The sequence below is a fragment of the Lagopus muta genome, chromosome 18 (assembly GCF_023343835.1).
Source record: "Lagopus muta isolate bLagMut1 chromosome 18, bLagMut1 primary, whole genome shotgun sequence".
NCBI classification, from domain to species: Eukaryota; Metazoa; Chordata; class Aves; order Galliformes; family Phasianidae; genus Lagopus; species Lagopus muta.
In genome coordinates this window covers 8,389,642-8,412,561 of record NC_064450.1, presented here as the reverse complement: position 1 = coordinate 8,412,561, position 22,920 = coordinate 8,389,642, and the positions used below count along the sequence as shown (strand labels likewise).

General features: G+C 42.1%; 2 protein-coding genes across 5 annotated transcripts in view; one reads left to right on the top strand and one right to left on the bottom strand.

The window, feature by feature from the left end:
• The window catches only part of CRLF3 (cytokine receptor like factor 3), a 14,908-nt gene extending 8,895 nt beyond the window's left edge, over nt 1-6,013 (bottom strand). The window contains exons 1-5 of the mRNA XM_048965196.1: nt 5,787-6,013; nt 4,379-4,586; nt 2,354-2,441; nt 1,725-1,902; nt 121-343 (exon numbers count right to left, since the gene is read on the bottom strand). Coding sequence (XP_048821153.1) covers nt 121-343; nt 1,725-1,902; nt 2,354-2,441; nt 4,379-4,586; nt 5,787-5,996 — 907 coding nt within the window. The 5' untranslated portion in view covers nt 5,997-6,013. The remainder of the gene's footprint in view (nt 1-120; nt 344-1,724; nt 1,903-2,353; nt 2,442-4,378; nt 4,587-5,786) is intronic.
• On the top strand, nt 5,271-22,920 carry ATAD5 (ATPase family AAA domain containing 5). Of its 4 annotated transcripts, none has more exons than XM_048965176.1 (23): nt 5,271-5,498; nt 7,056-8,824; nt 8,956-9,043; nt 9,597-9,758; nt 10,260-10,395; nt 10,892-10,976; nt 11,398-11,579; nt 12,369-12,526; nt 12,860-13,013; nt 13,231-13,524; nt 13,672-13,762; nt 14,206-14,288; nt 14,400-14,545; nt 14,653-14,803; nt 15,220-15,390; nt 15,895-16,010; nt 16,874-16,967; nt 17,177-17,241; nt 18,043-18,223; nt 18,872-19,056; nt 19,316-20,148; nt 21,009-21,173; nt 21,358-22,920. In XM_048965176.1, the coding sequence occupies exons 2-23, from the start codon at nt 7,320-7,322 to the stop codon at nt 21,434-21,436; spliced, it is 5,124 nt and encodes a 1,707-aa protein (XP_048821133.1). In that variant the 5' UTR covers nt 5,271-5,498; nt 7,056-7,319; the 3' UTR covers nt 21,437-22,920. The 4 variants fall into 4 exon arrangements, with proteins under 4 accessions (XP_048821133.1, XP_048821132.1, XP_048821131.1 ...); XM_048965175.1 differs by lacking the exon at nt 5,271-5,498 and adding an exon at nt 6,254-6,481 and having other exon boundaries at nt 10,314-10,395; nt 21,358-22,919; XM_048965174.1 differs by lacking the exon at nt 5,271-5,498 and adding an exon at nt 6,254-6,481 and having other exon boundaries at nt 10,263-10,395; nt 21,358-22,919.

Here is a 22,920-nt window from a genome sequence, read left to right as displayed (position 1 = left end):
TAAATCGTAGGGAAGGAAACCCCAAAATCGTACAGGAAGTACACCCATAAGCCAGCCATAGGCCTCCAGGAGTGCTGCACCAATGACACAGGCAGCAGATGAGCAGCAGTGAAAGAATACCGTGGGGAACCAGCGAGGTGCGGCCGGTCTGAGGAACGCTCCATGGGCTCCACTCCTGCCGTCCATCTCCTCGGGCACAGACTCTGAACTGGTAATCAACGTTAGGATCAATGTGCAGCACTATGAACTCTGTCTCTGAGCCGACATACACATCTTCAAAGTGACTGGCAGTGCTCTTACGATATTGCAGCCTGTAATCTTGTGGTACAAAGTCATCATCCACCTAGAGAAACATTTCCCACATTAGTAAGAGATGCTGCTCTTGCTTTTCTTGCAGCTCTGAAGCACAGCAACAGCACTGCAGGCAGTCAGCAAAGGCAGTTCAGAGTCACTAGGTAATGAAGAGCAGAAAGCATTCCTCATTGAAAACAAAATCAGTGTCCAAACCAACTGAAAGAAAGAAGAATGCTGTGAACACAGTTTAAAAGTAGCTACAGAAGAAACACGTAACACAACGCTTTGCAGCCTAGCAGAGCAAAAGCTGAAACCAAACACAAATTTGGATGGGAAATTCATTGACAGCTTTTAACAGCGAGGAGAGTTCACACCTGTCCTTTGTGAACAGTTCAGGGAATGGCTTCCAACTCTTTGGTATCTCTAAATCAAAAGGCTTTTTTCACAAAGGCTCCATGACCACTGAAACATGGCCGAATTCAGAGCACTCCTTTTGGCACAGAAAGATCAGCTGTGTGTGACAGCAGCACCTATGGTTTTACACTCAGAACCCATCTCCCTGCCAAGGCACAGCCTGACAGCTGGCTGCTGCTGGAACAAAGCATGTTCAGTGCTGCCACGAGCACAGAGCTGTACAGCAACAACTGAACCACACCAGAGCACAGCAATGATTTAACAAAAAACCTTTCTGTATATCAAAGAGAGACCACCTGAGCAGCTAATGCCAATATTATTATTTTTTTCTCTTTCTATTCACTTTCCATAAGAACCCCAACAAGTTTAGGTATATAAGCCTAACAACAGGTTAGGTGAGGTGTGTGGATGATAATCTTTGGTCTGCTAAAGTGTCTTCAGAAGGGGAAAGACAGCAGCACCCAGCAACCAAGGCCAGCCTCAATGACAGCACTTAGCTTTGCTGCCCTTCAAGAGAACCACAGTGCTGCAGCACAAATGGTCTCCGTGGGAATCACATCTCTTCAACACCCACACCATGATTCCTCAGTCCTGTTTGTTTGACATCATCACAGACACATCACTATTGGCTTGTTTAGTGGGAAGAGTACATAAAGGAAGCCCTTCCAGTGCTGGTTTAAGCACAGGGAGAAAAGGCAGGCAGCATTTCCAGCTGTTCCTCCAGACTCTTCCATAGACAGGGAAGGGGAGCACACAGCCCAGGAGCATTGGTGCACCACCTGGCAGAGGTGACCTGTCGGGCAGACACGAACCTCAGCACCAAACACAACATCGCTACGCTACCTTGCTTTTAAATGTGGCCACTGGGATAAAAATCTCTTCTGAAGTTTCTAACTCCACACTGGAGTGCAGTATTCCTTTGAAGGCACAAGAAAATCCAGAGGAAAGTGGCTTTGTTAAGTTTCTTTCAAGAAAGCTGAAGTCTGAATGATTTTCACCCCGGATTCTTTACCTACCTTACACCATCGGACTAAAATGCCTCCAGGCTTCTCAACAAATTCCTCTAATTGTACAGGTGGGCGAGAGGCTACAGTCCCATGTCTGAATATCTGATTTCTCAGTATAGTAAGAAGACAGTCATCCAGCTGGGCAGACAAACAGGGCACATCGACCAACGAGGGCACTTCTGGTAAGCTGAGAAAGGAAAGTTTGCTGTAGTGAAAGGAGCCAACTTCTACAAATGTATGTTTTGTCCACACACTTTAATCTGTGCAGACTTTGCAAAGAGAGAACAGCTGCAGGAATTGGCGTGTGCAATTCAAATGTAGAGACTCGGAAATCACCCAGCCCCAACCAGACCGTCTGTTTCTCAGTAAACACTGAAACACAGGCTGCTCCACAGGGAGCGGTTCCACCACTGACAGACAAACAGCCCGTGTTGCTGCAGAGCACACGTGGGTTGAAAACTACTTCATCTGGTGACTGCCAACCCCAGGGAAACACTATGAAGTAAGGAGGACAGTAACAGCTTGGGTAAATCTCTCAGGGGAACGGAGGGGGTTGGTTTCAAAGGATAAGAGAACTGCTACTCAGGACCAGCACACGTGCCACTGCCTCAGACCAGCTCAGGATGACAGTATCTTACCTATCTAGCTGAATATGTAAAGCTTTTTTTGTAAAGCTGCAAAGTTTTTCATTATGTTGTTCCACATCTCCACAGATTGCACTCTCTCCTGGAATCAAATGGTAAAAATATTCCTAATGAGAAAAATGTCCAAGAAAGGCATTCTTTGCTTCGAAGAATAACGAGCTCTGACACGAACAGCCAATTAAACATGAAGCATTCTCAGCATTTTTGCTAGACGCTCAGCTAGAAAATACAATTATAGTTAACATCATAAAGCCTACGTAGCAACATCTGAAGCTCTCAAGCTTCCTGCAGACACATCTGTAGCATGTAATAATTTGCCTCGGGTCTCAGACAGAAGCAAAACTGGAGTCAGATGCCAGAAACCAGAATTCTTAATCTTTTTCTCCATCCACTTTAAAACAAGAGGCAGAATACCTTCTCTGAGCAAAGAAGACATAAAGCAAGAGCTTAAAAGCAAACAAGTATTTCAACCATTGTTCTCTTTGCTACAAAGTAAGGTCAGTATTATCATAATGAATGAAGTAATCCATGGATTGAAGTGTGCAGATGAACAGAAACCTCACCATGGGCTTTCCATATCAAGTAGTGTCCCACACTTCAGCTCGCAGAGATGCATGATCCACCTGATGACTTTATGGTAATTCACAACACAAGCAGCTCACTGCACATTCCAAATGGAGGATTACAAACATTGCAAATCTCTAACAAAACGCAAATGTCATAATTGGCAGCAAGAGATTTCATAAACGTGCAGCTAAACTCTTTTCTGACTCACAGGCAATCTCTGCTCATTTTAATGACATGCCTTAGCCGTGTTACAGAGCCACAGCAAGGAAAGGCTCAGCTCATCAGGCTCCTGTGAGATCTGACAAAGCGATATAAGCAGCCATCTTTGTCACCACCCTTCATTAAGCTGAGGTGCAGAACACAAGCAAGGTGATTGCCAGCTGTGCCAGAAATAAACCAGTACATTCCTTCCTAAAGTTTGTCACTATTCTTGTGAACAGGGATCACAGAGCTGTCAAACCAGCATGTTTTTTAAGCACTAAACTCACATCTCAGTGCAAGTTTCCTACCATGGGAGACTGCACAATTCACGTCAGTTCATGAAACCGAGACCATGCTAAAAGAAAACTTAAGCTGAGACATGAGAACAATGCAAGGAAACTGCCAACACAGCCATGGCTCAGACATGCTGCCACTGGGTTCTACAATGCAGGCAGAATGGTCAAGAGTGGCATTCCTTTCTAGCGAGGTGCTCAGCATCAGCATGGTACAAACTTGGAACAGAAGAGTTCAGCAGGAGAGGACCTTCAAGACCATCCAGACCAACTGGCCCTTACACTGATATTCCACGTGTCTCATTTTGTCATAATATTGGAGAAACCTTTCCCACATAGTGACCAGTCCACTCCTCACAATTCTCCACACTGTTGGTAACATAATCACATTTATTAGGGAAAAAACAATCCTTACTTCAGTTGCTGTTCCAATAAGCTACAGGTGACTCTGTCAGTTACAGACATTCAGTCACTCAGCTGAGCATTAAGTCATTTCCATTTCATTCTGTAGTAAGAACTATTGGTCCACCACAGATGAAGTTTATCCTCACACAGGACTGACGTTTTTTCTCAACTGAAATTCTACTGGAGTCAGTTGTTAATTTAATAAGACCAGAAAAACAATTTGTCATTTTGGTACCCAAGATGTACTTTGTTTCAAAGCAGTGTGATGCGTTCATTCTAGAGTGGCAGGCTGCAGGATGCTCCTGCAAGCAAGGCTTGTGCCCAAAAGCAGATGCTCTCAGTCCTTAGGAAAGGGCAACAGCCCAGGAGTGGAGTGAAATTAAAACAGGAGGTAACTTCTCATGAACCTACCCAAGTTTAATCTCTTTTTAACATTTCATTCGAGAGGAATGCAGAACAAGCTAAATATGCTGACTTTAACAGGAACACTCCTGACTTTGAGAGAAGACACGCTGGAAGGCAGAACTAAGACACAGCACAGGTCCTGCCTTACCTTCCCGGAGCAGATCATCAGCTGTGCTGACTCCATGCTCTATTAGCTTCTGGCATTCATCCAGTGGTTTGATGCTGTCTTGTTCTATAGTATCCACTTCCTGCAGCAGTGACATCAGTCGCTCATCCAACAGCTTCTTTAGGGTCCCTTTTAAATCATTAAAATGTTGCTCAAGTACATCTCTGGTCAATGTTGCACTTTCTCTGATCTAAATTCGGGTAAAAAGAAGGATTCAGGACAAAGAGCATTCACATCTTGTATTTCTCTGAGCCACTTCATCTGTGCATTAAAATTTCTGCATTCAGCTTTAAAAAAAAGCTCACGAGCAGTCAGTAAAAGAGTGCTGTTATGCACAGTGCAGGCACAGAGGGGAGGAGGCAAGGAAACGAGTCTGGACAAGAGGAAGGGCACAGGAGCTGAGCACATCGAAATTAACTGCTGAAGCTTGAGCTACGTGCAAATTAGATTATTCCTACTGCAGCCAAGGAATTCTTCTGGTCAGAAAAGTCTGAAGGTCGCTCCTCATAACTGCACGAAGATCTACACAGACGCACTCTCATCCCTTCACTGCATTTCTGAAGTCCCTTTGAAGCTCTTCTCTTTTCAACCACTTTGAACAGCCCCCCGACCCGCGTGGCTGCTGCCGGTGATGCTGCGGGGCCAGCAGGTCGGGCCGGGATTGGGGAGGGGCAGAGCACAGAAGCTCCTACACGCATTTATCGCGACGCTGGCAAACGTGCCGGATCTGATTTTTAGGGAAGCAAACGCATTTGGGCACCCCGGACCAAGGCACAAAATCAGAAATATTTTCCTCTGGGCGCTTCTACTCCGTGCAGATGCGGAAGCGCTGCGCCGTGCACATCGCTACGCCTAACAGCCCCGCAACTACCGGCAGCCATCGCAGGAAGCCCTCCGGCTAAGCGAAGCGCATTTCCTCTTCAGGTCGTTCTCCGAACCGCCGCACAGCTCGGCTTCCCGGCTCTGCCGGCGTCTCACAGAAAAGGAAGCGCGGCGCTCGGGGGGCACGAAGGGATCCCCACTCACAGAGCCGCCGCCCGGCCCACAGCGCCGCCTGCAGGCGGACCCGCGCGGCACGGGAGAGCGCGGAGCCAGCCCAGCGGTACGGCCGCACGGCGGGGTTCGGGATAAAGCCCGTTTATTTCGGTATTCCACGGCCCCGACGGCACCGAGGCGGATCTCACGCGCACCGGACCGCGCCCGGCTGGGAACGTCGCGCACATCCCCGTGTCGGAACGTCACCCAGCCGCGCCACAGCCCCGAGGACGCCCCACGCGGCAGCCGCGACCACCGCCCCCCGGCCCGCCGCGCCTCGCCACGCACCGCCCCCGCCCCCTCACGGCCCCTCGCGGCGCTCCGCCTGACGGAAGGAGCCCGGCCGCCCGCCCACCTGTTGCCGCGCCTGGTGCAGCCCCCGCAGCCGCTGCTGCAGCTCCCGCCGGTAGCTCCGCGCCGCCTCGATGCTCTCCCGAGCCTCCTGCAGCAGGAGCCGCGCCTCGGCCTCGGCCTCCATGGGCAGCCGCGGCGGCGGGCGGGCCCCCGGAAGGGCCCCACATCCGCGGGCGGGGCGGGAAGCGCGGCGGGGCGGAGCGGCGGTCATTGACGCGGTCTGGCGTGGGGGGGAGGGGGGCGGCGCCTCGCGTGTCGGTGCCGTGACGTCACGCGGCCGCCGCTCCGCGCGCCGCGGCGCCAAAACCCGCCCGCCGGCGGCGGACCGCGGTGGCGGGCGCGGCTCCCCCCGGCACGTGACCGGAGCCGCGAGGGTGGGGCCGGAGCGGCCGGCCTCGAGCCGGGCTCACGTGACAGCAAAACGCGGACGGCGATTGGCGGAGCGCGTGGGTCACGTGGGCCACCGTAGCGCCGCCCCCTTCCGCGCGCAGGTCCGAATTCCGTCCCGCGCGCGCTTTTCTGCCCGCGTCTGTCAGGCGGCGGCCATTGGGCCGCGGCGGGGCCGCTCCATGGCAGCAGCGCGCGCCTCCCGCTGCGCCTGAGCGCTCCGCGCCCCGCAGCACCCGGGGTATGGTGGGCAGGCTGGCCGTGGCCGCGGCGGCCGCCTCTCTCCCCGAAAGGGACGGCGACGTGCAGGTGTGTGGCGGGGAGGAGTGCGGTCGCGCTTGGGGTCGGGCCGCACCGGGACGGCCAGGTCGCCGAGGGGCCGGGAGCGCTCCTGGTGGCGGTGGCCGAGTGCGGCGGGTCCGCGAGCTGAGCCGCCTGCTCGGGAACGGGCGGTGTTCCAGCTGTGTGCTGCGGTGCGCTGCGCTTCGTTCTGCGCGGCCTGCTCGGCGGAGCCGTTTCCTTCCCGTGGTTCTGTGTGCCCTCGCCGTCCCGGCAGGAGCTCCGCGCCGGTGTCGCCCCGCCGTGGGGCCGGAGGAGCCGAGCTGCTCCCAGCCTCGGCCGCAGGGCTGCGCTGACGGCCCCTAATGCGCTGGAGGTGCCGGGGTCGGAATGGGGTCGTTCTGCTGTTGTGAATCAGCAGCTCCGTCACTTCGAGCTGGGGAGGTTTGGGAGGACGGGGTCGAGCGGTGTGTGCGGGGACCCACATAAGTTCGTTGTCTTCCAGGCGTCACTGCACGAACTTGGATTCCATGTCTGATTTAGTCATACCACATCTTTGCAAGGTTTTAATAGCCAGGATTAACGTGGAGCTTTTTTCTTATAGCCACGCAAGAAACGGCGAGAGGAAGACGTGGAAACAATCACAAGATATTTCTCACCATTAGCAAAAGCAGGGGGTAAAGCATCGTCACCTCCAAAAGCCAACAATATATTGGATTACTTTAAAAAGACGTCTGCAGCTGAGAAAGCTCCAGCAGTAGCTGGGGAAATTACAGTGGAGTTCAGTGATGATCAGGATTGTTATATAGCACCCTCAAAGCTGAAGAGGAAAAGGAAGAGAGCTCATCTAAATAATAAGCGAAGAGAGATGAAAGAATTGGAGAATGAATGTGTAATAGAAATTAACTGTGATGACAGCGTAGGAGCAACGAGGCTAAAAGAAGACAGTGATGATTTCATAGCTGCCTGTGCTTTAGGTGACCAGAAAGGTGGAGGAGAATTAGCTGAAGGTAATAAGCAAGGTGAGAATTTCTCAGATGCAGACATCTATGTTAAAAGTGATAAAGTTGGTCCTGAAATAGATGCAACAAAAAATAGGATAAGAAAAACAAGGAAAAGGAAGAACAAAGTAAATGTGGATTTGCCTGGAAGTTTTTCGTTTGAGAACCAGCTGAATGAAAAGTGTAGAAAAGAAACTAAAGATAAGAAAAAGAAGGTATCTCCTGAAGTGGCGGAATGTGTTGCTGTTATTAGTGACTCAAGTTTTGAAGTCCATACAGATGATAAGACATCTCAGGCAAATGACAGTATAGTAACAGTGTCGTTTGAGGACTTCTTGAAAAGCCAAGGAGAAAACTATGTTGAGGATATTGAAGAAGGCACAAAGCCAACGCTGGGCAGTTCTGTTACAGTAAATGAAATGGACCAAAGTGGTACTGCTAGTGACCCTGAGAAGTGTGAGGGATCTCAGCAGCTACCACTGAGAACAGTAACTGTTCTTGCACAAGTTCATTCCATTCCTCCCAAATCAACTTCTTTACGTAATGAGCAAAAAGGTTCTAAGAAGATAGCTTCCATTTTTTTGAAGCAGAAAGTCTATGTAGAAGAAGAAGGCAGCCCACCTCTTCTGGAGAGTGAACAAACCGAGCAGGTTACTCAGAAAAGAAAATCTAATGTAGTCATTGAGGAAGAGGAATTGGAGTTAGCTATACTAGAGACTGCAGGATCCGATTCTTTGAAGATGAAATCTACTCTGGAAGAAAGGCATCAGTTCATGAAAGCGTTTAGGCAACCAACATCAGATGTAAGAAAAAGTGGAGTTAAAAAGGCACCTGGGAAAGCAAAGCAAGTAATTGGAAAGTCTTCAAAAGACAGAAAAGGCCCTGAGGGTGACAATGTTTTAAATAAGGCATTAGAAGGTGGGCTATCAGAAGATGATGTGGACAAACGCATGCATTCTAGTCCTGAAAACAACAGAAGTAAAAACAAAAGACCTAAAAAGTTTCAGAGAAAGGGAAGCAAAAGAAACAAGGCTTTGGGAGCTAAGGAAAAATGTCATTCAAGTACTAGCGATTATAATGAAGATAAAGAATCAGTAGGTAATGATCAGATGAAGGAAAGTAACTTAGATGTAAGAATTTCATCTAGTCCAACAGTGAATGAGTTGAGGAGGAGCTTAAGGCAGAAGAAAACTGACACATCCAAAACTATTACACCCAAAAAAACCAGGATGAGAGGTACCTGTTCTGAGAATGAAAGTGTGTGGCCTCTACAGACTTCCACACCAAAGGCAAGCAGGCAGTATTTGAAGAAAAGCAATGTGTATAAGGCTGAGGTGATTACAGTGCCCTCTGATGAGAACAGCCCAATAAGGTAAGTGTTTTGGAATAGATTCTGGCTTTTTGCACTTTGTTTTGTTTTCCTGCAAGTATCTTAAGAGAAAGTTGTAGTTATAATTCCTTTCATTAAAAAGTAATGATTTCATAACACTTTTCCCTAATTAGAATGAGGTTTACACGGATCAATGCAACTATAAAATCAAATAAAGGTGAAGCAATGAATAATGAAGAGCTTAACTCCAAAAATCTAAAGGTAAATCATGTAACAGCTTGTGTTTCAGTATGTTGTCATTTACTATATGCATATAATTGTTAACATTCAAATTGTCTAGTATAATAAAGCATGGTAGTACACAGATGTCCAATTGAAAGAGAGCATTACTGGAATTTGCTATAGAATTTGAGGTAGCTTCTTGTACAGTTACTGCACCTTTGACTTTAAAATGTTATGAAAAGCAGCTTTTATGAATATAAATAACAGCTCTGATAGGATGGCATGCTCATCTTTGGCATGTTCTCAAGGTGGGACGTAGTGTTTGGGCAGAACAGCTTATGCTTAAGAACATCATTGCCCAGATCTCCTGTGGAGTCCTCCCACATTGTCCTGTGGATGACCAGGAGAATCCCCTGTGGGTGCTCCCATTCCCCCTTAGTTTGCTCCTCCTGACTGTTTCACTTTTTACCTGATGCAATCAAAAGTTGATTAGAAATCGTATGTTAGAGATAATATAATGTGCAACACTTAATGGAGGAATTGCTATTAATTGCTGGATATCTTGGTTATTTTGTACTTCGTTTGTCAATAGATAAGCTCTACTTCTAAAAACATATCCAAAGCCAAACAGCTGGTGGAAAAAGCAAAAGCTATACGGCATAACAGATCAAAGGTGGAGGACTCACCAGCTCCTGTGAGGCGCTCGTCTCGGCAGCAAGCTCTTGCTGAAAGGAAAACATTGCAAGAAAATGAAGTAAGCCTATGTACTTCATAAGGGGAAACACTCTCAAGTTCTTATGACTTTGTTAAGCAGCAAAAATGTTTCTTAGAAGCATTTTTTCTTTAAGTACAAAGTAAGGTAGATAAAGATAAAATAGTACAGTGAATGTCAGCTACGTAACTGCCAGGCTGGAAGGCACAAGTGATGCAGAGCTGTGGAACGCAGCAGGAGGTCATGCTTTAGGAGCAGCTGTTTCTCTGTCCTGAGGGACAGCAAGGTGTCTGTTCCAGGTGTGTGTGCTGTAGGCATCTACATTGAGAGGGGAGTAATTTGGGGCTTTGCTTATACGTTGGCTATCTTATTCTGTGCATTGCTTCTGTGTAGGTAACACTACTCTGTAATTTTATTAATCTCCAAATGATGTTTGGTAACTTCTAGGCTCTGTAGCAGTTCCCTCAGCACCTGTCACTGTTTGTATTGCTAATGAAGGAGGAAAAACTGTTTCCTTTCTAAATTTGTTTCCTTTTCCTATAGAAGTCAGTAATAGTTTTACATTCAAGCCAGAGTAATGACAGTTCTACAATGCAGGATGGGAAGCAAAAGAATCTTCGAAGCTTAAATGATGTTTTGGGGAAGTCTAAAAATCTGAAGGCTTCTAAGAACTCAAAAGGTAATTGAGTTTTACTAAAAGAGTAATTTAACAATAAAGTCTATTGATCAATTTATTTTATAACGCTTCTGCAGTAGAACACTTATCTTTTCCTTTGATTTATTTGGTATTCCAGTGTGCACCTTTAATTTTTATGAAATGAGTGAATGCTGAAGAAGTTACATATAGGTGCTGCTTTGTTTCTCTATCTCCATTCAGGGAAAATTATATTTACAGCTTACTAGATTTTTAACTAACTCCCAATGCATGCTGTGTTCTGTTGTCTCGTACTTTTTTAAGGATTTTTCAATGTACTGATGAAGTAACTAGAAATGTAACTGCAGTGGATCTTATTAAAATATGTTTGCTTTAAGAAATAGAGCTTCCGTTATGTTATTAAATGATACGTGTTGATAGTGAGCATGGAAGCAAGGTTACAGTGCACATGTGATGAGAGAGAGAGACCCTTGCATGTCAGTGCTGACCTAATCACCATTTTATTGCTGTTTCTCTGAAGGAAAACTGGGATATGTGCCTCCACTCCTGGGCAGAAATGCTCCGAAGTCTACAGATGAACCAGTTGTGATTTTTGATGATAGCAGGTCAGTGTTCAAAACTGCAGTTGGTTAAGAATCAAAATATACACATATGACAAACTTAAAATACTTACTGAAATGTGGTGTAAATGTTTGTGCTGCTTATCCTGACAGATACGTTAATCTGCTTGCAAAATCTGGGGGGGGTTTGTGAGAGTTGAAAACTGTTCTTGAGCCACTTTAGGTGGCTGAAAGTCTAGAGTGCCATAAAACATCTCAAATAGCATATAAAATACAAAAAAAAAAATCAAGAGATGGGACTCTAATAACAAAATTTGAAGTTTTAAACCAAATATGAGCTTACTGTATTTAAATTAAGTTGAATGGTTCTTCTGCATAAATTCATATATAGAACGTGATTAGATTCTGTCACAAGCCTTATATACCTGGTAGTATTAACAGTGTTCTTCCATTTCTGTCGTTAAAGCCAAGATGCATCTGAAAATTCTCAAGATGATGATCAGTTCAGAGCAAAACGAGAATTCTTGATGAGTGGTTTGCCAGAATTACTGAGAAGACAGATTGCAAAGAAAGCAGCAGCTATGGAAGCATTCTTTCTAGCCAGTTCATATTTCAAGGCTGTTGTTCATGTACAGCAGAAGGATGACTGTAAGCTTTTGTTCTGCTATTTATCAATGTGTATGATTTGAAGTAGACTTCTAGGCAATCTATTCAGAAAAAAGGGAAGCTGAAAAACAGCACATTAACTGGAATAACTGACAGTTTGTTCTTGTTTCGTATTACAATAAGAAAACAAAAGAAGCTTTCAGGGAGATGCTTTTTAAACACAATTCTCACATTAAATTGGTGCAAGAGTAATGTATACTGTGGGAAGGGAAAGAATATTCAAAAGGTAGTCTTTTGAGATCTAATTTGGAGAATGTTAATCTTGTTGGACTTTATTGGGCACAAGACATTTCCTTCTGACAAAAGCAAAGTGCTTCTCAAGAGAGAAAAGACCGACCTTTCCTATTTTCCTTTCCCCACTAAATTAGGGAGTCTGCTCCAGTGTTCTTATGAAAGGGCACAACAGCAAACCAGAAGGCAAAGTAACACTGAGCAGTTTATATTTGAATCCAACTAATGAACCAGCAAAATCCTTTGGAGTGCATCAGTCCTCCTGAGAGCTGGTAAAGGTGTGGGTGTTTGTTTGGAGGTAGCAGAACCTGGGACTGGCTTCCTGCAGAAACATTGTGTGCCAAATTGTGCCAATTTGTTCTGCTTGTGGGAAGCGGAATTAGTGAAGATAAAGTTGATGCAGTGTAAATTGAGTAGATTTGACTTTGATGTAAATGCTCTTTCACCTACAGCTTTCTTACTGTGGGATGTTTTTGTCTGGTTTTGTGTCTCTTTATCAGATTTATGGGGTTTTTGTTCCTCTTCTTTTTTTTTTTTCAGTTTGTCCAATGTGGAAATTGAAGTCACCATTGTGTCCTGCACTAACTAAGCTAAGGAAACTGAGTACTGAAGTCACTAATGTCACAAAAATGGCCATCTCACTTGGTGAATTTTCAACTGTGCAGTCAGAACTGACTGGAAGCCGTTCTGCACCTGTGGTTAGTACTTCAAAATGGAAGGTTTTATTACAAGACAAATGGGTTTTTTTTGTTTTTTTGTTTTTGTGAACTTGATTGGGGGGGGGTATGGAGGAGACAACACACAAGCAACACCAAAAAACCCTGTAGTTTGAATCCTTCATTGTTAAAGAGGTTTTTTGTTTGCTTATTTTCTTTTGTGGCTGTGTGTAACACCAGACAATTCTCGAGTCAGGAAGATTTGTCATAGACAAATCTCAGGTCTTCACTGGGCAGCTACCATTGTTATCTTAAATTATGCAAAATTGTAATTGTTATTCTTTATGTTAAGTGACCTTTTATTTTGTATTGCAGTTCTCTGGCCACCGGCCAGTTTTCTCTGAGGCGTTCAGGAAGGGTTTGCTAGAGGAGGTTGTGTCTTCTAACTCTCAGTTTCCTGTGAGAAAATACTTCTACAAGTTTCTGAAAAAACAAACGGAGCGGTTGCTTTTAGAAAACAGTATGCAAGGTTAGTAATCTGCATAGGAAAAATAACATGTAGAGCCATGTAAGAGGCAAGTTGGCACTTCAGGAATGTTTCAGTGAAAGAATGTTGTTGGAAATAAGCTGGTCCCACATTTTATGTTATTTTGACCAAATTCTTCAAATGTGGCTTGAACTGCAGTTGTAATACCATAGCTTGAATTCTTTTTTCTTAACATTTCCAAAGTTCTTTTTTTCCATAGGAAGCAGAGATGCCTCTTCAAATTCTGAGGTAAATCAAAAACCTTCTGACAACTGGAAGGAAACCAAGAGGAAAAGGAAAGAAAAAGAAGACCAAAAATCAAAAAGGAGAAAACAAACAGAGAATAGAGAGATTGAATTAGAATCCAGAGGTCCCAGGAGTGTCATCACTCCTGTACCTGGAGGAAAACAAGCAGATGCAGAACAAGCAACACACTTGGAGAGAAACAAAAACCAGAAAGCAGATGTTAGGACAGAAGATACTGAATGCTTATCAGAGACAAATGCACTTTCAGGTACACGTGTACTTCCTGTCTGATTTTAGTTGTCTTTATATTGAGGAAACTGAGATTCCCACTAGAAGCCCTGTGCAAGTCTTAATAGTTAGCCATGAGTAATGGACAGTGCTCAATTAAAAAGAAAATTGCCTTTTTTTTCTGTAGGTGTTGAAGATGTGCTTTGGACAGAAAAGTATCAGCCTCAGGACTCCAGTGAACTTGTAGGGAACAAGAAAGAAATTGAAAGGCTGCATAGGTTAGTTGTGCTTAATTATTTTACACTGTGGGTAGGGTGTGTCTGGCTTTTGCTTTGCATTATTCCTGGAAAGTTGCAGAAACAAATTAGCAGTTGATATGAATTGCATTCTAGTCATGGCTTCTTGGATAGCAGTACCTTGGTGTGTAATACAGCAATCCATCTTGCAGACAGCACTGTATGTGGCAAAGTGTTTTCCACGATTTAAATAGTTCCCAAGGTGATCTAACTTTGTACAAATCAACTAATACAATAGGGAAGGAAGGAGTTGTTCTTCACAAAATAATCACACCTGAAGATCTTTTTTTAATTGTAAGAAACTTATTGTGCTTCTAAGAAAGACAGTAAGTGGCTGATCTCAAGTTGTATATTCTCTTCCATCTTTTCATTTACTTATTTCAGCAGTAATTTTTTTTTTTGTTATTGTTCTGTTCCTTTTATAGCTGGTTAAAAGAATGGAAAAAAAGAGCTGATTGGGAAGAAAAGCGAAATCAAAAAGGGGAAAAGGAGGACAAAGTGCATGAAGGTGCTGATAGAGTTCAAAATGACATATGTAGTTTCCCCTTAAAGCTGACATTAAAACGATATGAATTGGTAATGACTTGAACAATCCTTTCTCTTTTAAATAATTCTACAGATTCTTTGGATAGCCTTGATTTTAAAGATGATAAATCTGATATTGAGGAAGAGAATAACCTTTGCAATACAGTTCTGATAACTGGCCCACCAGGAGTGGGGAAAACTGCTGCAGTATATGCTTGTGCTCAAGAGCTTGGTTTTAAGGTTGGTGGAGTTTTTGTCAGTACTATTTTTCTTATTTGTACGTAGTGATATGAAGAGACTTGTAACACAAGATGTCTTTATTATTAATTACTTAAATACACTTGCAGATATTTGAAGTCAACGCCTCGTGCCAGCGCAGTGGCAGACAAATACTGTCTCAGCTAAAAGAAGCTACTCAGTCTCATCAAGTGGACAAAAAAGGCATTAATGCACATAAGCCTTGTTTTTTCAACAGCTGTAGCAGTGCAAAGTCACCAAGTAAGTTTCACAGTTATGTTGGTACTCTTTAGGAACTGAGCTCCCAAAACCATTTTTCAACATGAATCATTTAAATAGCAAAGTTTGTCCTGCCCCTGCAATAACAAGAAACGCTCCATAGGTTAACACAGCTATGTAACAAATTAAATAATGACTTTATCAAATTATCAAAATGACTGGTTCTTGATTCTCTTCCTTGATTATTTCTGTAGTGTTGGAGCAAGTGCTGTGGTGCTTTGAATAGGGAGTTGAACACAAAGCATTCCCTGAGCAGAAGAAAAGTAAAATAAGCAGAAATCAGTACAGTAAAGCTGTCCTGTCCCGTACTATAAACAAAACTTGACTTTGCTCAACATTTGCTTGAGAAATGCCATCTTGAGATTACATTTCAAACTTCATATAAACATGTCTTGCAGAAAAAACGTACTCTCCGAAGAAAATCGTCTCACCAAGAAAACCTCCACTGTCACCAAAAGGAGCAGGATTGAAACGAAACCTACCTCCTAAAACACTTGCAAACTACTTCAAAATGCCTTCAAGGTGTAAAGGTAATGATGGAACAATGACAGCTCAAGAAAAAAATAAAGGTAGGTGTCACTAATTAATAGCTAATTATCTTTAGCAATGGAAAAGCTACAGTGTACTATTGTATAGCGACACAGGAAATAGTTTGCCTCTGAAAAAAAAATACAGAGTAATGTGAGGAGGAATGCATGAACGAAGTGCTGGGTGGATTTGGAGCGACAGTGTAGTCCACAAATTTCCAGGCAACTGTGCTGCATTGTCTTGAAAGGCTTACAGAGCATCTGTGCCATGCCCCCAAGATATCATAGATTACAAGCAGATTTGGATTTGGTGTAGAGTTAATTTTACAGTAGTCAGCCCTTCGCCAATTGCTGCTGAATTCCCAGCAAGTTTCTTGTTTCTCTTTAAATGAGAGATATCAAAAATGGCATCATGCTTATAAACTTGTGTCAGTGTAGACTTTTTTTAAGCAGGTTGTGCATAGGGTGTTTTGTAAAGTATAGTTTGGAGTGTGTATTTAAGCAGTATCCATCTTTCTCTGTGCTCAATTCTTCTCTTATCTGCAGGAAATGCTCAGAACTTGTGTGAAGAAAGAAATGTTCAAAATAAGTCAATAAGCAAAGAAGTAGAAGATGGAGAACACAACAGAAAGAGTGCAACATCTCTCATACTTTTTGAAGAGGTAAAATTCGAGTGAAACATTCTGATGTGAGCAACACATCCTGTCTGCTTAGAGAACTTAACTTTTTGCCTTCTTCCATGGGACTTCGAGGTAGATTCAAAGGCAGGGATCATCAGTTATTTAAAAAATGAATTCGGTATTTAATGGTTTCATCCTCCTGAGTACTCTTCTTTAAGTAGCCCCAAGTAATTGTTTGCCTTATCTTCTAAAGTTAGTTTTTGAAGATAATGGAGCTACCTATGGGCTGTCTGTCAACTGTTGTTCACTGTTGGAACAGTTTGCAGAATTCCACTAATGCAGTTTATCTGATTGTCAACTATTTTAAAGTTGTTTTCTACATGTCTGCTCTAGACACATTAAAACAGTTACCATCAACAGCCCAGTCAATAAAACGTTTAAGTCCATATTAAATTCTCCTCTATGCTTTTACCTAAAAATACAGCTGAATCTTCAACAGCCAATGCAAAGGTGCAGCCAAGAATATCATTTCAAGGAAGTAACTGAAGTGTAGCAGTGTTTCTAACTGTGGGCTGATCTTTAAATCACTGGTGCAATGCTACTTAAAACAAACAAATCAAGGGAAAAACTTCACAGTCCTGAGCAACCTGTGTGGTGTGAGCAGTTAGAGGGGAAGGAAGGAGTTGGACGTGGTGATTGCCAAGGGCCATTGGAACCTCAACCAGCCACTCGGTGGTCCTGTGAGCTACAGCATAGAATGCCATGGTGTTGTGTGCTGACAAGTGTCGTTTCTGATGCTTTGTACTGTCACTGCCTGTGCCTCTTTAGTGTTAAGCCTTGCTCTGCAGTTAACAGACTGCAGATGCACTAGCTGTTATTTTGTATTTCATTTGTGTTTTCTATAGGTAGATATAATATTTGATGAAGATGCAGGATTTCTAAGTGCAATAAAGACATTCATGGCAACTGCAAAGAGACCTGTAATTCTTACTACCAATGGTGAGTAGAGCTTTTTCCCATAATCAGACTTTGCAGACAGAAAGGCCTCTTTGAATAATAGTAATTTAAATGGGAATGGTTGAATGCAGCTCATAATTGTAAAACTTAAGGTGTAGAAACTACAAAGGAAGCCTTTGAGTACTTAAGTAAAGAAAACAATCTGTTTTGAGCAGAATGTCACTACAGTTCACCAATCTCTCTTTATATAGATCCAACGTTTAGCTTAATGTTTGATGGCTATTTTGAAGAAATCAACTTCAGAACTCCTTCCTTGGTAAGTCTGTGCTTGGAAATGCAGATTATGTCCTAAGCAAGTTTTTTTTCAGCTGATTTAAAGTTACTGAAGTTTATAACTGTCTGATGGAATGGATCTATATTATCAGACAACTCCTATTTTAGTTCTATGTAAGAGTGTGTAAGATGGTTTTTATCTTTACATGTCGAACTTAAGATTAGCCTGGAGGAATTTTTTTCATAACTATTTAGTATTTTTGATCACTTTAGTCCTTAAGGCATAGTAAATAATTTTGTAGGAGACACATCTAATAGTCTTGACCTGAAGACTGAACATGCTGGTATTTGTTCGTTCATAAAAGATACAACAACTCCTCTAGAAATTGTATGGGGTATTCCTTTAATATTAATCTTTAGTGTTCTATATAGCAAATAGTTTTTCCTGCAGCTGTGTATCAGATTAAAAAAAAAAAAAAAAAAGGGAAGTAACTTCTGAGATAGGAGACTTTCTTAGTGCAAAAATGAAAATCCTTTAGGATATCAGAAAATGCAGATTAGAAAGAAAAGCTTCTAGCTGAGACCTCTTCAATAAGGAACGAGGTTTACGTAGCTTTAGGAATGTAGGTAGAATGTGAGTGCTTCAAGTTGAATTTCTACACTGGACTTAATTATCTGGTGTGGACTGTTTGGGTCTGGGACAGAACTCTGAGGTTTTGATGCAACTTAATGAAACTGTTTTATATTACATAGAAAAAAATGTATTTCTAGTTGTTTTGCTTTTGTGTGACATTGCAGTATTAACTGGCAGAGTTGTTCTCAGTGGTTTTTGTTTAACTTTTAGACAAATGCTGCTAGCTATCTGCAAGTGCTGTGCTTGGCTGAGAATCTACGAACAGATGTAAAAGACTTAGCTGCTTTGTTAACCACAAATAACTGTGATATCAGGCAAAGTGTTCTCTACTTACAATTCTGGGTTAAAAGTGGAGGTGGATACTTGAAAGACAAACATCTGGTGCTTCGTGGTAGGTTGATTTTAATTAAAAAACATTGTCCTATCTTAAGATGACTGATTAAATGAAACCGTTTGTAACAGTGGATAAACAGAAGCTAACTTTCTGTAAGATCTGTAAAGATTTGGTGGGTGTTTGGGGGTTTTTTGTCATTGTTGTTAATGTATTCTCTTGTACTTCAAAATCTTATATTAAAAATACATGTATTCATATATGCATAAGGGATGTTTATCTTTGGAATAGCAAAACTGCAGAGAGCCAGTAGCTGTGTCCCTTCAGCTCAGAGTTTGCAGTTCTTTATCCATTAGTGGAGTTAGAGGCAACTCACCTGGAAGACAGAACTGAAAAAGGAGAAAAACTGGATAATTAGCAAGGGAGCAGCCAAAGGATACAAGGATACAGGAGGAGTATCTTCAGTGTGAGCATGTTACACAGATGCATATAACAAATAATTTCTAGTGGCCACGTGCAAAAAGGGAGACTTTGAGAACTAAGGGAATGAAATGGGCAAGATTGGGGCAATTTCAGTTTCTGTATGCATTCAGAACTGCAGCATTCTTCATAAAAGGAATGAAGGCAAACTGGGGGGAGGAGGGGGAGAAAAGCCAGTAAGTTGATGATGTAGCTTTTTTTCAAGTGATGTCCATTGTCTTTGTGCAGGAGAAGGTGAAACAAATCCAGCAGATCAAGCAATTAATTCTGAAAAGACTGCAGGTCCCAAGATTGACTTTTCTCCTGATGCCCCACCTCAGGAATCTCCAAAATGTGATACAGGCTGTGTGGAGACATTGCTTGGCCTTAAGAATATCCTGTTGCCATCAGAAGATTTGTTCACATTTCTTAAGGTATTTTGCTAGATATTTCAGTGCAATTGTCACTATGAATATTATCTTGGAAGGAAATCTTTTTGAAGAAGTTTGTTGTCCAAGTTAATATATTCTCTAGTAATTAAGCAAAACGCAAACTGAAGCAGTTGGCAGAAAACCTCGTCCTTTGCCTCATAACTAAAGCTGGGAATATGAGGTTTTCTGTAATGTTTTGCATTAAAATACATTCTTTTTAATATATAAATTAATATACTTTTCCACAACTATTATTTTACAGCAGAAGATCACAACCAAGGAGAACTGGGATAAATTGATACAGCTTCTCACAGAATTCCAGCTGAGGAAAGTGGATTTCATATATAGTAATCTTGAATTTCTTCTCCCTTTACCAGTGAATTACCTTTCAAATCAGTCTGAAGCATCTAACTCTGTACCTGAGAGGACTGCCATAGTTTCTTCAAAAAACAGTTCCATTAACAGTTACTGTTATGGGAAAAGTAACTCTGGGAAAAAATCTAGAAAGACAAAGAGCAAGAAAAGGCTTGAAGAATTGGATGATAGTGACTTATTTGATACTGGACTGAACTGTTCAGCTGAATTCTTAACTTTGCCATCAGATAGTCCTCCACCATGTGCTAAAGTGAATGAAGAGGAATCAAAATTGATGAATAACAGAAAAGGAAAAGAAATGAAAAGCAGAGCCCCATCAAATGACAGAAGATCTGCTCTTGTTGTTCAGTGTCTGAATTCTTTGACTGAATTTGTGGAGGACATGTCTTTTTTGGACTGCTGTGTAAACAGTCCTGCAAAGGAGCCACTAGAGTTCTCTAAAGATGAAGGATTCAACTGGATGAATGGCAAAATCAAAAATGGTCTGTGTGATGAATTCAGTATTGAAAATACTGATTGGTGGAGCTCTCAGAGCTGCAGTGAAATAAAAGCAGCTATTGAAGCACTTAGCTTTAACAAATGTTCTGTTAGTATTTCTCAAAACTTGGAAGCCTCTTTGAGCACAAGTAATACGCCTGGAAGTGATCAACTTGAGGGACTGACTTTGCATATGTCAGACACGAGAAATTCTGTATCTTTCAATCAGTCAGCTGACTTAAGGTAAGGCTTTGCTAATATTTCTGGAGTTATTTGTCCAGAAGAGCATTTCTCAGTGTAGCACTGCTTCAGATACTGTGCCAACATGAATGTTTTCAGTAGGCCTGAGAACACTGGAATAAGTTGTTAACTTTGCTTAAATGAGCTCAAATTAACTGCTTAGCAGTTGCTGCCCAAAATAACATTTGAATACCATGACCATAATGTTCAGGAATGGTGGCTGTAATGTGGTCTATATACTTTAAATTCAATTCACACACTGTTACTCCAGTAAGAAAAACAGAAATTTAAAGGAATTTAAAGGCTTTTCCCAGTCAGTCGGACTGAAACTGGTTCTGAAGGTACCAGAAATGCAATTCTTTTTCATCTAGTGCCTGGTTATGTTGAATCTGTATTACATGTGTAGGTGCTACCTGGTGAAGATAAATGTAATCCAGAGGTACTGCCTTTCTGTAATCAGTACCCAGAAGAGCAGTGTCAAAATGGATGTATCTAACCTGTGACCATGTGTGGCCAACACAGCGTATATCCAGAATGGCAGTTACCTGATTCTTCTATTTTTTTGAAGACCACAGATGCTTTTGGCTGTCTGATGGATGTACTCAACCTCACATACTTGACTAGACTGTGAAGACCCCCCCAGGCTAGACTCTGTATTTGAGCTAAGAACACTGGGAAAACTATCTTCAGCCCCTCATGTTTTTAAGGGCATCTGTGTGATGCTGTGTAACTAGTGCAGGTATCCACTGAAAGCAGATTTGGAAACCAGTATCTCCTTAGCAGTTTTAATCAAGTGGATTTGATCTTAAAGTTGCAGATATGTTCTTGAACAAGAAACTGTAAAGCTTCATTCTTTATTTTAGCATCCACAAAAAAGCACAGAAGAGGCTGGCAGTCATCAGAACTGTATTTTCCAGAGCTCCTTTGAACCTTGGAAATAAGCAAGCCAGCATACTTGAGTACCTCCCTACTCTTCGCAGCATTTGTAGGTCTGAGAAGCTTAAAGAGCAAGGAAAGACAAAAAGAAGGTAAGCTTTGCTTTTCTTAAATCTTGCTATGCTTCAGTATGCAAGGTCGTTCAAGACTTTTGGTAAAATATTTTCTTAAATCTTTCTAGACAGAAAGGGGAGATGTTGCTTTTCTAAATGTTTTATCTGCCATTTGGAAGTAATTTTGTCATCTTGTAGTCATTCTTCCTTTTTCTCTTTTTAGGTTTTTGCATTATCTTGAAGGAATTCATCTTGAAATACCCAGACAAGCAATCAGCAGCCTGTCTCTAGACTTCCCTTAGAATCACTAGCACCAGAAATACTTTGTGCCTAATGGTGGTATTCTCACCATAATTGCAGGGTTTTTTTACCACGTTATTTTATTGTATATTCAGAGCCATTTGTATATTAAATTTCTATAATTATTTAAAATACTGTAAATATCTATTGTCATAATATTGCTCTCCACATCTGAAATGTGGGTTTGTTTGGTGCTTGTCAGTATGTGCGTTTAGAATATTAAATGCACCAGCTGATCAGTTGGTACTACTTTGGTTTCAAACATGGAACTCTCAGCTTCAACAGCGTGCTTTCTTTTTCTCCTCCTCTTTGAGGAGATGATTGACTAAAATAGGCCTGATTCATTCAGAATTTGCATATGTGTTAAATAACCCAGAGTGAGAAGGGAACAGGGAGAGAAAGCAAATGCTTTTCTGAAATGTAAATGGCTAAAAACAAATCCCTCCTCAGTAACATGCAGATAACCAACGAAGTCATTACAGGGCACTGTGCTTCTATGTACATATATTTGTGTACATTGGTTTCACTTCATTCATATTTTCAGCTGACCTCCGTGTTAATCTCCTTAAAAGAATAGAGAAATGAATCCTGTAGTACAAGATGAACTCAGATGTTAGGTGTGATTTTGTAAATAACAATTATTCAAGTATTACTTCAAGTTCAGTAATATTTAATTGCTTCCACTTTTGTATATTGTGTTCTATTTTTATACTTCATTTTCTATTTGATGACTTCAGCCTCATTGTTTGTGATACCATGTTTTTATACAACAATATATCTGGTAAAGTCTTACTGTTCATATCAGAAGCATCCAAAACTGTAGCAAAGTCTAAAACAATGTTTTCCATCTGTGAAAATGTATTTGAGGATGTTCTTAACTGGAACTACTTCATCCATGTTCTTTTCTGACTTTGTATTGCAGTTTCAACTGTGTTTTTCTTCTTCTCAAACAGGGATTGTTGCAGCACAGTGGTGCTCTGTTTACCTCCTTGTTTCTGTAACAAGGCCATTTTCTGGTACCTTCTGTTGTCATTTTTCATGAATGAAAAATAATTATGGAAACAGTAAATTATTTGAAATAACGGTGCTGTAGATAACCTTTACACTTTACTCTTTCAGTAGCAGAGAACTATGAGTGAGTGAAATAAAGTGGTGGCTGTTAAAATTTTAATGGCTTGTGCTGCTGAATCAATGGTTGGAGTGACTTCTGTATTTATTTTTTACAAAGGAAAAAAAGGATCACTTCTCTATGAAGGATCACAGTCCTAGGGTAATTACAGTATGGACCTATGTCTATCAGAAAAAGGCTCTATAGACTATTGTTCATTTCGGGAAGTAGATGGGAAAGGTAAATGAGGAGTGAGAGGCAACTCCTCCTGAACTTGGTTGTCTGGTTCTACTAACTGCCTTAAGAATTTTTGTTCAGGAATCTCCAAGCTGGTGCTGAGTCCAAAAGGTAAGGTGGAATTCAAGTATTTTCACTCTT